Source organism: Podarcis filfolensis (assembly GCF_964270895.1).
Source record: "Podarcis filfolensis genome assembly, chromosome: 2".
NCBI lineage: Eukaryota > Metazoa > Chordata > Lepidosauria > Squamata > Lacertidae > Podarcis > Podarcis filfolensis.
The window spans coordinates 101,512,085-101,525,342 of NC_139605.1; the positions used below are offsets into that span (position 1 = coordinate 101,512,085).

Consider the following 13,258-nt stretch of genomic DNA (forward strand, 5'->3'; position numbering starts at 1 on the left):
TAGGAGAGGTACACACTGAAATGCTGGTGAATTTTCATGGGAATTTATTTTTAATGGCAAAGTGATGTGGAATTGTGAAGTACCGAATTTAAGATTGCAAAAATGAGAAACTGTCAATTTCAGACTTGCTCATCCCTAGTGAGAGTTTGCTATGTCCTGAAAAACATGGGCTTATAAGCAAGATCTTCACACCAGGCCTCTTTTAGTCCTTTTTGCTTTGCAACCTTTGCAAAGTCTGCCCTCTGTGCCACTGTGGTCTGCTTATTTATCAGCCAGTAAAAATGACACATAAAATGCCTTTTTAAATGCCACCTTGTTTATCTTTTGCTGGTGTGCCCATGTTTGGATGAACAGTTCTATCCACTGCGAAACAAACATTGTGATTCACCCATTTAGCTAAGAGCAACAGAGTCTCCTAGTCAGATAGCGACATACATATGTCATTTTCTATTGCTGCGATGGGTGTGCTTGTAGATTACTGTCTCCATTTTTTCCCCTTGGAGGAAACGCCTCTCTTCGTCAACAGACCAAGAATATAATGATTCTTAGCACATTCGCAGCTTGTTTGTTGCACTTGAAACCGCATGCCACAAAGTAGATCACTTATGTGTCCAGTTGCGTTTATAAACTGCAACTGAAATGTGACCGTTCTCCATTTCGGAGCAAGTTATTCTAGTGGTGGGCTTCACTGGTTTGCGGGAGGACGTGAAGCTGGAAATCGGACCATATCCTCATGCTCTATTTCGTAGTAAATAGCCACATATTTTATGAAAGAGATAAAGAGATGGGGGGGGATTTTTTTCTGAAAGGCAATAACTCCTCATGAACATAAGGTGGCAGAAGAGTTGTAATTGAAAGGCTCGACTACAGGCAAGCCAGTTTCTAAGGTTTTACAAACGTATTCCCCCCACTCCAAAGAGAATGCATGTAGTATCTTTGTACTGACAGTTCGGTGCTTTCTCTTCAGAAAGCATTAATCTCTGGGGTTTATGAGTTTTTGTTCTCACGTCTCCAGCAGTAACGGTGAAAAGATAATCTAGGCAGTTGACGCACTGCTCTTCTCTAAAAAATATTCCAAACTTCTCCTCACAGCCTATGAAGCAACTGATTAAGCTGTTTAACTGGCATTCATTGGAATGTATCTGTGGATCAGTGCTACTCAGCAGTGGAATTATTTGTACATGCTTACAAGCTGGAGCCAGTGCTAGCAAGGAAACGTCCAGCACCCCACCATCCACATTTCAGAACACATTTCTCGTAAATATTTCCTTATCTGACCAGCTCACCAGTTCCATACTTTCCACGACTATCATTGCAGACAAATCCAGTGGGTTATTTACCAGGTAGACCTACTGAAGGTACAATACTCGGTTGGTGATATTGCACTGAGTTATTCCAGGCTATGGTCTGAAGAGACATGAGACCGCCATCTTGCTGAAGCTAAGAAGATCTAGTTCTGGTTGATTCCTTGGATGAGTGCCTGTCTGAATGACATAGACACTTTGTCGGGTGCCAAGGAAGATAGGTGGCATATAAATGTAATAATAAATAATAAATAAAATAAAAACTTTTCCTTAAGAGAAAGGCTTTAACCCTTCTGTTGATAACATCACTATGGATGCTTATATAATAAATAAATATCTACACCTATACTAGGTGCAACTGCCCCTGCTTGCATCACTTGCAAACCCTGTTGTTGTTGTTTAGGTGTTTAGTTGTGTCCAACTCTTCGTGACCCCATGGACATAGCACGCCAGGCACTCCTGTCTTCCACTGCCTCCCGCAGTTTGGTTAAACTCATGCTGGTAGCTTCGAGAACACTGTCCAACCATCTCATCCTCTGTCGTCCCCTTCTCCTTGTGCCCTCCATCTTTCCCAACATCAGGGTCTTTTCCAGGGAGTCTTCTCTTCTCATGAGGTGGCCAAAGTATTGGAGCCTCAGCTTCAGGATCTGTCCTTCCAGTGAGCACTCAGGGCTGATTTCCTTCAGAATGGAGAGGTTTGATCTTCTTGCAGTCCATGGGACTCTCAAGAGTCTCCTCCAGCACCATAATTCAAAAGCATCAGTTCTTCGGCCATCTGCCTTCTTTATGGTCCAGCTCTCACTTCCATACATCACTACCGGAAAAACCATAGCTTTCACTATATGGACCTTTGTTGGCCAGGTGATGTCTCTGCTTTTTTGCCAAACTCTTGCCAACCTGCTATCCCCTCACACCTCCTTCAAACCCCTGTCCCCCCAAAAAACCCACATACCTGTCTAACAGCTATCACAAGCTGCCAATCCCCACCCTGCAATTCACCACAAATTGCCCTCTCCCACACAGCGCAATGCTAAATTCCCCTTCCTCGTCGTTTGCACCCAAACTCTTCCTTCCCCCTCACCATGCAGATTGACCAAATCCCAAGACAGTGCAGCGACTTGCAGAGGACAGAAGGGGAGGAAAAGACTGTCTCCCCTTCATTCTTCACTGCTGTCGGACAGAAGTGTGCAGTGGGGCAGGAAGGAATACTTTCATTCCCCTCTGATTTGTGAGTGGGAGGGGCAGCAAGATCTTGGGCGTGTGCTGAGGTATGAGGGGAGCAGGAGTTGGTTTTTTTAGTGAGCTGTAGGCAGCAGCGAAAGGGACGCAGGTGGTGCTGTGGGTTAAACCACAGAGCCTAGGACTTGCCGATCAGAAGGTCGGCAGTTCGAATCCCCGCGACGGGGTGAGCTCCCATTGCTCGGTTCCTGCTCTTGCCAACCTAGCAGTTCAAAAGCACATCAAAGTGCAAGTAGATAAATAGGTACCACTCTGGCAGGAAGGTAAACAGTGTTTCTGTGCGCTGCTCTGGTTTGCCAAAAGCGGCTTAGTTATGCTGGCCACATGACCCAGAAGCTGTACGCCAGCTCCCTCGGCCAGTAAAGCAAGATGAGCGCCGCAACCCCAGAGTTGGTCACGACTGGACCTAATCGTCAGGGGTCCCATTACCTTTAGGCAGCAGTGGCAATGGAAATCATGGCAGGGAGCCTTGAAGGCCTGCCTGGGCCAGCTGCCTGGCTGTCAGCTCACTTGTTGCACCCAACCTCTCAGGCCCCAACTGCCCATTTGCTCACAGCTTACACAGAATAGCCATTCCTCAATCAGGGACTCCCAGATGCTTTGGATTCCCAACTCCCATCAGTCCCTGATAGCAGGGGGAAAGGGCTCAAGGGCACTATGGCGCCCACGGGCACCATAGGAATCAACACCTTCTAGAAGTATTTTAAGGCATGGAAAGCAATTGCTCCAAAAGAATCTGGGCTATAGTTCTGGCTTTAAAATCACAGGTGGCTCCTGGAACAAATTTCGCACCCTTTGTACAACTGTGCCCCCCCCCCCCATAAGTAATGATACTCGCACTCTGTTCTACCTTAGCCTGATTCCCTTGGGTTCTGCAGTTGGCAGATTCATGAAACCAAAAACCCAAAGATTTATACAAATCAGCCTGATGAATAGGAAGGTTCATGTAGGAGAAAGTGGGCCTTTACCTACAGGAGAGCCAATCCAGTTAGTGCTTTAAGGGCAAACAAAAACCCCAGCATTCTGAATTGTGCTTGGAAACAGACTGTGAACATGTCATAGGCACCCAGCTCCTAGGGGCCCAGATTCCTTTGCCCCCCCCCAAAAAAATTGACGGGGGAATAAACCTTCACCAGTATGATGTATGTTCATTGCTAGGATTGGAGATGGGGCTTATCTGCTCCCCCCAATATTTTATTCAAGTTGGCACCCCTGGAACATGTACGACCATTTCAGAAGTGGTGAGACATGTTCCACAGGCCCAGTCCACCTGCTGTATTTTGATATACAGTGGTACCTCGGGTTAAGTACTTAATTTGTTCTGGAGGTCCGTTCTTAACCTGAAACTGTTCTTAACCTGAAGCACCACTTTAGCTAATGGGGCCTCCTGCTGCCGCCGTGCTGCCGGAGCACGATTTCTGTTCTCACCCTGAAGCAAAGTTCTTAACCCGAGGTACTATTTCTGGGTTAGCGCAGTCTGTAACCTGAAGTGTATGTAACCTGAGGTACCATTGTAACTTCAGTTTCCAGACAACTTTCAGAGGCACTTCCCTGCGGGACACACTGCAGTATTTCAGGCAGGGTATTACTATAATGGGATGAGGGTGGCGCTGTGGGTTAAACCACAGAGCCTAGAACCTGCCGATCAGAAGGTCGGGGGTTCGAATCCCCGTGACGGAGTGAGCTCCCGTTGCTCAGTCCCTGCTCCTGCCAACCTAGCAGTTCGAAAGCGTGTGAAAGTGCAAGTAGATAAATAGGTACTGCTCCGGCGGGAAGGTAAACGGCGTTTTTGTGCGCTGCTCTGGTTCGCCAAAAGCGGCTTAGTCATGCTGGCCACATGACCCAGAAGCTGTACGCCAGCTCCCTCGGCCAATAAAGCAAGATGAGTGCCGCAACCCCAGAGTCTGTCACGACTGGACCTAATGGTCAGGGGTCCCTTTACCTTTACATTACTATAATGGTGGCCTGGCTATTTCTGTCTCTGCAGAGGCCACCTGATGAAATCTTGGACCCTGATGTTACCTGGGATCTGGCAACGACATGGGGAAAGAATATCTCTGTGGCACAGTCAGATGAATTGCGCTGTTCCTCTTCCAGCGAGGAGCAAAGACCCATTTCCCTCGTCCTCTCCACCTCGTTGTCAAAATAACATTAGATATAGACAGCAGCAAAAGGAACAGGCAACCCCTAGGAGGCACCTAATTAAAGCCCCTTGAGGTACTTTTATTTTCCATGCCTTTTAATAGGTGATTAGGAGCTGCTGCTTTTCTTCCCTTGCTCTCTGTTTTATATGAGTTGCTGCTGGCTTTTTAAATAGTCTGAATCTGACACAGACTCGTTTCATGCCGAATTTGTTGGGAGCAGCTTTCAACATTTTAAAAGAAAAGCGACCTATTTATATTTTAAACATGCAAACAAAGAAAACAGCCTCATGTCGTCCGTCGCGACTTAAAAGGGTCAAATGCTCCCCAATTTCTCCTTCACTCTATCCCATTCTTTTAAAAATAAAATAAAAGCAAGAGTCAAAGCCTAAAAGGGGAAGAAGAAGAAGAGAAAGATACTGAGATTGGAACGGTAGCATCTACCATTTTCTCTATTTACTACACAGTTAGACATACAAGCTAAATGACACTCCCTGAAGTCCGGTCGCATTCAGGTGAAAAGGTTTCCTTCTCCCACTTTTCTTCTGCTAGTTGACAACCAATTGATGTGTATTTATATCAGGAAATTGCAGTCTCCGGGCTGTGAGCACAGTGGGAGCAAAATCCTGCCATGGTTCATTATAGTGCTTTCAACGTTTAAAAGATGTTATGCAACAAAAGAAGCCAAACTGGCAATCATGCTACCGTTTCAAGAGACCTCTCTGCTCTATAATTTTTTATACATATTATGAGAGATTGGGCTTGCAGGGGTTTTTCTCCCCCTTCGTGACCTGTCTGGGCACACTATCAGAGAAAGCATTAGAGATATTTTTCTTTTCATACACTTGTCTGGTGTGTCTGTGTGTGCCATTGCTTTTCCTTAATATGAACAGATAATTTCTCTCTTTACGAGTAAGTAGAGCACAGGAGGCAGGGGTTTATTTTGTTTTCTCCTTTTGACACTATCAGGTCAGATCTCAGGAAGATGCAGTATGCTGTATATTTATTACCGAATCAAATTTCCTTTGCTTCTGACTGCAAAAATTTGCCTCCGAAATAACATGTTCTGATTTTTTTCTGTACCAACTGTATTGTACATCCCTTGGTAGGCCATAAAAAAATAATAATAATAAAGCTTGCTTTACAAGGAATTGAAAATGTTTCATAGTTCTGCATTTCCATATGTACTTGTCAAATATTATAAACAGGCAGAAGACCTGTTCTGCCACGTCACTCAGAGGCCCATCTTAGTCCAGCATTCAGTTTCCATGTTGACAGAGCTAATAGACAATGAAATACTCATATTCCCTAATGCTGCCGAATCATTAAAAAAAACTGTACACATTTTCATTTTTTTAAAGGAAAACAATGTCAAAAATAAAAAAACAGTTGAGTGAAAAGTTCCATTTTTGTCATGTGTAACATTTTTGTGGGATTTAGTACTTTCACATGTGTAATGCCCATAGGATTCTGGTTCTAAAGCAGTGTTTCCCAAACTTGGTTCTTCAGCTGCTTTTGGACTACAACTCCCATCATCCCTAGCTAGCAAGGTCAGCTGTCAAGGATGATGGGCATTGTAGTCCAAAAGCAGCTGGAGATCTAGGTTTGGGAAACGCTGTTCGAGTGTCTCTTTTCAGAACAGCACCTGAAATTATGGAGGTTTAGAAATACAGATATCACTATTCATGTGGGGGAAAGAAGGATACCATCCATGTTGTTTCTGGTCATATTTCTGGACAACTTTCATTCATGAGCCCAATTTTCTAATGCTGCCACATCAGATACACAAGTGTATCTAAAGAACCAACCTCAGGGTCCTTTTCAGTGCTGTGCAACATTCTCAGTGGGCTAGCAACCTTCCAGAAGCATTGGAAGCGCAAAAACAGAAGGAAAGGGAAGCAATACTGAAGAAGAAGAAGAAGAAGAAGAAGAAGAAGAAGAAGAAGAAGAAGAAGAAGAAGAAGAGTAGTAGTAGTAGTAGTAGTTTGGATTTGATATCCCGCTTTATCACCACCCAAAGGAGTCTCAAAGCGGCTAACACCCTTTCCCTGCTGGCCATTATTATTTCTCTACTTCAAAATGCTCCCCAGCTGCTTTCCTTCTTTCAGGTTTCTGAACATGCACACCTAAGTAAAGCTAAAGGGACCCCTGACCATTAGGTCCAGTAGTGACCAACTATGGGGTTGCGGAGCTCATCTCGCTTTATTGGCCGAGGGAGCTGGCACACAGCTTCTGGGTCATGTGGCCAGCATGGCTAAGCCGCTTCTGGCGAACCAGAGCAGCGCGCAGAAATGCCGTTTACCTTCCCGCTGGAGCGGTACCTATTTATCTACTTGCACTTTGACGTTCTTTCGAACTGCTAGGTGGGCAGGAGCAGGGACCGAGCAACGGGAGCTCACCCCGTCGCGGGGATTCAAACCGCCAACCTTCTGATCGGCGAGTCCTAGGCTCTGTGGTTTAACCCACAGCACCACCCATGTCCCTACACCCACTTGGAACCAATTCCCTACTTGGAACCAATTCCCTACGTACCTATAGCCACCTCCTTACACCAAGTCTTCCCATGTTCCAAACTCACCTAGTACACCTGGATAATGTTCTGCACTGCAGGGCTGTTGCTTTTGATGTTCAGAAATACCTGGAGCAAAACAGTAGTGACCCTCTGTTTGCCATATCGTTTACAAAATGCCTATACAAGTGACCATGGGATCCTGCAACTCCCAGTTCTGTTCAAGCGCTACTTGGGTGTTAATATTAATATTGCAACCCTCAAGAGTTTGCTGCACTGAGCAAGTAGAATTGCATCCAAGTGCTGCCCAAAACTAAAAGCCAGACTAGAAATGGGAGCATAAATAACTTGTTCTGTAGGGCTCAGCACACCCAGCAGGGAAGGCTGCTTACTGAAGAGGCTGGCTAGAAAATGAGTGCGAAAGGCCTTGGTGGATTGAGGGGATGATTATCTCAGAACAGACAGATGACTAATATTGCTAATTCTGCAAGGCTATGTTATGGGCCTAATGTAATTGCCTTGCTGGATTGTGAAGCCACACAAAAAACCCAACCTATTCCTAAATTCTAGCTATGTTCTTCATCCTGAAATAGCTGGATAAGCATCGAGAACATTAAAGCCAGGAATTCCTCAGGAATTTTGATGTGAACCTGTATGCTTGTGAAAAATTTTAACTATTACACACACACACACACCACACCCTTTGGGTCAGCTGAAATAGCATTGTCCTTGTGAGTTTTGGGGTCAGTAGGGAATTGAGTAGGGACACGTTTGGCGCTGTGGTCTAAACCACTGAGCCTTGGGCTTGCTGATCAGAAGGTCAGCGGTTCAAATCCCCACGACAGGGTGAGCTCCCGTTGCTCGGTCCCTGCTCCTGCCAATCTAGCAGTTCAAAAGCACGTCAAAATGCAAGTAGATAAATAGGTACCACTCCGGCGGGAAGGTAAACGGCGTTTCTGGTTCACCAGAAGCAGCTTAGTCATGCTGGCCACATGACCCAGAAGCTGTACACCGGCTCCCTTGGCCAATAAAGCGAGATGAGCACCGCAACCCCAGAGTCGGCCACGACTGGACCTAATGGTCAGGGGTCCCTTTACCTTTAGGGAATTGAAGCTCTAACAGTTACACAAAGGTGTTTTCACAGGGTACAAAAGCAGCTTTGGAGACTTGGGAGAAGGTTTCATGTTATGGATAGCATATATTGTATTGTTAAAACTGAGCGGTGCAGTGCCACCCCAAGACATTTTGCTGCTTGAGGCAAAATAGAAAATGGCGCCCCCTGCCTCCTCCGCCACTGCTGCCTGAGGCGACCTGAGGTGGTGGGGGAGAAAAAAGTAGTCTGGAAAGGAGCAGGAGTTGGTGAGGTAACCTCAGGGACATTGAGAGCTGTTTTTGACTCCAGTTTCAAGGTGCTGAAGGCAGCAGAGAGACGTTTCCTCTCAAAGGGAGACTGGGATGGCGGCGGCAGCTCCTATCTGCAGCTAGAGCAGGAGCAGCAAAGGTGCAGAAGGCTGCCCCCTCACCTTCCTTTCCAGATCTGCAATCCCTCCCAGCTGTCCCCAACCTGTCACCTGAGGGGACTACCTTAGGAAGGCTAATGGGCAGGCCAGCTGGCCCTGGAGTGGCAGTTCATATTCTGCAACCATTTTGGAAACACTTTTCAGTGTCTGGCCACTATGTTTGCTTCTCCTTTTAAACTTAAGGAATACGCCACAAAAACAGATCCATACTGAAGTGATTCTGGGACACGCAGAAGTTTAACTTCATTACACTAACCAATATCATAATAAATTTATTTTACTTTCCCACTAGTTACTGCTTATGCTGCTGACTCTACTGAAATCTAGGCTGCTTAAAGTACAGTGGTACCTCGGGTTACATACGCTTCAGGTTACAGACTCCACTAACCCAGAAATAGTACCTCGGGTTAAGAACTTTGCTTCAGGATCAGAACAGAAATCGTGCACCAGCAGGGCAGTGGCAGCAGGAGGCCCGATTAGCTTAAGTGGTACCTCAGGTTAAGAACAGTTTCAGGTTAAGAACGGAACTCCAGAATGAATTAAGTACTTAACCCAATTTACCACTGTATTTTGGTGGAGAGTCTGAATCCAACTGTTTCATGGCAAATGATGTTCTGCTTCACCGACATTTCTGAGTTCTTTGAGAGTTGCAACAAATATTTGGGTGGAGTGATCCAGCAGAGATTATATCCTCAGTCATTGTCGTCCCCCACACCCAAGGCTTTTGACAGATACTGCTACCAAAATGTCCCAAGTAAACGTCCCAAGCTTTGGGACCAAAGGGCAGATCCCCTCATGACAAGGTAAACTGATAAACAGCAGAAAACAGAGAGTCGCTTCTATGTAGAGTGGCGGTATGTCCTACTTTACAGCAGATGGCCCTCTGTTTTGAAGGGCTGTTCAGTCCAAATGTCTTTTAAAAGTTAAAGAATCATAAAAAGAGAGAACAGGAATCTTTAAGTTGCCCATCAACAGTTAGCAACACCTAGCCAACAGACTAAGAAGGCACACAAGTCACCTGTTGCTTTCCTCAGCATGGTGAATGTATTGTATTACATACACTTCAGGTTACAGACTCTGCTAACCCAGAAATAGTGCTTCAGGTTAAGAACTTTGCTTCAGGATAAGAACAGAAATCGTGCTCCGGCAGTGCAGCGGCAGCAGGAGGCCCCATTAACTAAAGTGGTGCTTCAGGTTAAGAACAGTTTCAGTTAAGAACGGACCTCCGGAACGAATTAAGTACTTAACCCGAGGTACCACTGTATTTCTAATTTTATGTCTTTTGTTGTTGTTTAGTCGTTTAGTCGTGTCCGACTCTTCATGACCCCCTGGACCAGAGCACGCCAGGCACTCCTGTCTTCCACTGCCTCCCGCAGTTTGGTCAAACTCATGCTGGTAGCTTCGAGAACACTATCCAACCATCTCATCTGTCTATACATATATAAAAAACCATACACAAATACTGTTAAAATTCTTGCCTCTGTTTCCCCCTGGTGCAAATCATCTTTTTGGCAATGAATAACTGGCCATGAGATCTACATGGACACAATGAGGCAATATCAGGGCAGAATTATTTCCCTGTGCTTTTGAGGCATTTGATGTCCCATAGCCATATCGTTCCGCTGCACTTCTTTTTGGCTTGAGAAGACGTATGATGAAACTAGTCACATCTAATGCACAGTGACTGCCTTATCCGTTGATGGAGCTAGAAGGTAAATGCATATGATTGATGTACAGCTGCAGACAGCCTCCTAGCAGCCTGATCTCTTTGGGTTGTGCTAAATTATAAATCAAGGCAGAGACCTCTTCTGTCTTGTAAATTTGTTTTGCACAGATGGAGGCAACTCTGAGATCAAGGTGCGTTTGTGTGAGAAGTATGAAGGGAAGGCTGAATCACTCACACCCAGTATGTAGCAAATTGTTTCTAATTCTTAAATGAATAAGAATGGCAAAAGGCTGCAGAGAAATAGAGAACCCCTGCCTCAATATGGCAGCACCAACGTCAACTGTAAACTTGTGAGCAAAGGATCCTAATTTATATATCGTTTTATCTAATTGTGTCCTTTCTCTTTTTGTGAGCCACCTTGAGCATTTTAATGAAAAGGTGGGGTAGAAATGTATCATAGAAATAATAAACACATAAATAAATATTTTGCCAATCAAAATATTACTGCAGAGTAGAAAATACTCTTGTTTTAATCATTGGCACCAGGTTTTAGATGGCAAATCTTTCTGATGTAGGATCAAACTGGGTTGTAAATGATGCTCTGATGTGCCGGTGAATTGAGCCCCATTAGTTGAATAGTTTACACTGAGCCAACTTGAATCTGTTTTGATTCCCTGACATTCAGGCGGATTTGCCACATCTAGATGCGGCACTGAAAACATGCACCCCTTGACATTTACAGACACCGTTGATTTTTAATAGGATCTTTCACTTGTGTGAGCAAATTTTGCATCCTTTTTAAATAATAGATTTTTGGCCCTTGTCTGGCTGCTGCTAATTATTCACGTGCTGGCTCATTTTGAACCTTGCCGAGAAAAGCCTGTGAAGCTGCATTAAAAATGCCTAATGTTGATTTTATTATTTTTGTACAAGCCCACAATTGCTGTCCAGTAAAACAAAACGAAAACCCTAAGCTGATAATGCAATAATTTTTCACTGAGCTAATTACTGGAGTGGAAGATGCAAAGCTTTCTGCCAACTGTGCCTCCTCTGCTGGCAAGCAGGAAGGTCACAAACTGTCAGCAGAAAGAGGGCAGATCTGTACTTCACTAGCCCATATTTATTCATTCTTGCAAAACAGCTAATGACCTCCTGCTAAGCTAACTTTGCCTATGTTGTGGGTTCTGATTTCTTGTTTTGTGGGGCACAGAGGTGGGGTAGGGGAGTATTTGGTTCATCACATGATTTTTTAAAAAATAATATAGTATTGCCAGCATCCAGCTCACTCATCTGTTAAATCAGAGTTTCACAAAATAGGCCACCTAAAACTCTAGATAAATATAGACAATTTAGGCACTGGAAATCCAAAGACAATTTATAGAATTTGGGGTATTTTGCTGAGAGGACAGCCTATTTCTGAAGGGACATTCTGGGAGAAGTTGCAGAATATCCTCTCCAACTAGTTCCAGGTTTCTCAGGTGCATCCCTTTGCAGGTCAGCTGATTTTGAATCGCTCTTTACTCATTCCAACATGGAACTCAAGGGTGCGCATCAACCATCTACAAGCTATTAATTGCCAAAACTATGAGTAGCCGACATAGTTTGATTTAGGTATGGGAAGGGAACCCGGGTATGCAACTTGAGGAATACAAGTGTGATTGCATTTGGTTCCAGAATCCTTTGAAATCTATTTTGGCTAGAATCCAGGAGGTCACAGTTATTGGGGTGGCATGGAGCTGCATGTTGACTCTTCAAGGTTAACCACTCTTCATCCACGCAATGCTGGTATGAATGTGGGGTTGAGGGCACATTCCTCCATATGTGGAGGAAATGCAGCGTAACCCATTTTGTGTGCGTGTGTTTTCACTACCATTTCCATCATCTGGTCAGAAATTACTCCCCAACCCTGCCTTTGCCTTCCTACCCATAGAAAGTAATGCCAGTCCAATCTTACTGTTCCTGATTTTCAAAGTGGTTAAGGTGTCAGTAGTGAGACATAGGAAATCTACCCCTTCCCCCTCCCAAGAATCCTGGTTTTGTAAAGTTTGGGATATAATTCTCTTGGACCACCTCACTTATCAGCACTTATCAGAGGTACCTCTCAAACTGACAATTTCAATAAAATTTGGTCTTCGAAGTGGAAGAAATGGAGGCAGTGAGAGATTTTACTTTCTTGGGCTCCATGATCACTGCAGATGGTGACAGCAGTCACGAAATTAAAAGACGCCTGCTTCATGGGAGAAAAGTGATGACAAACCTAGACAGCATCTTAAAAAGCAGAGACACCACCTTGCCAACAAAGGTCCGTATAGTTTAAGCTATGGTTTTCCCGGTAGTGATGTATGGAAGTGAGAGCTGGACCATAAAGAAGGCTGATCGCCAAAGAATTGATGCTTTTGAATTATGGTGCTGAAGGAGACTCTTGAGAGTCCCATGGACTGAAAGAAGATCAAACCTATCCATTCTGAAGGAAATCAGCCCTGAGTGCTCACTGGAAGGACAGATCCTGAAGCTGAGGCTCCAATACTTTGGCCACCTCATGAGAAGAGAAGACTTCCTGGAAAAGACCCTGATGTTGGGAAAGACAGAGGCTACAAGGAGAAGGGGACGACAGAGGACGAGATGGTTGGACAGTGTTCTCGAAGCTACTAACATGAGTCTGACCAAACTGTGGGAGGCAGTGGAAGACAGGAGTGCCTGGCGCGCTCTGGTCCATGGGGTCACGAAGAGTCGGACACGACTAAATGACTAAACAAACAAACAACAACAACAGTCTCTTATGTCTTACACAATGCAGAAGCAGGTCATGCTCCATCATTATGGAAAGGTTACATCAGAGAATTCCGACATGGAGACAAGGGCAGAAATTGACAATTTTT

The 13,258-nt window shown here is 44.8% G+C and overlaps 1 protein-coding gene across 1 annotated transcript in view; it reads right to left on the reverse strand.

Moving 5' to 3' along the window:
- Window positions 1–13,049, reverse strand: part of APOH (apolipoprotein H) — a 351,268-nt gene extending 338,219 nt beyond the window's left edge. The window contains exon 1 of the mRNA XM_083598898.1: window positions 13,033–13,049. Coding sequence (XP_083455024.1) covers window positions 13,033–13,034 — 2 coding nt within the window. The 5' untranslated portion in view covers window positions 13,035–13,049. The remainder of the gene's footprint in view (window positions 1–13,032) is intronic.
- Window positions 13,050–13,258: the final 209 nt, after the last annotated feature.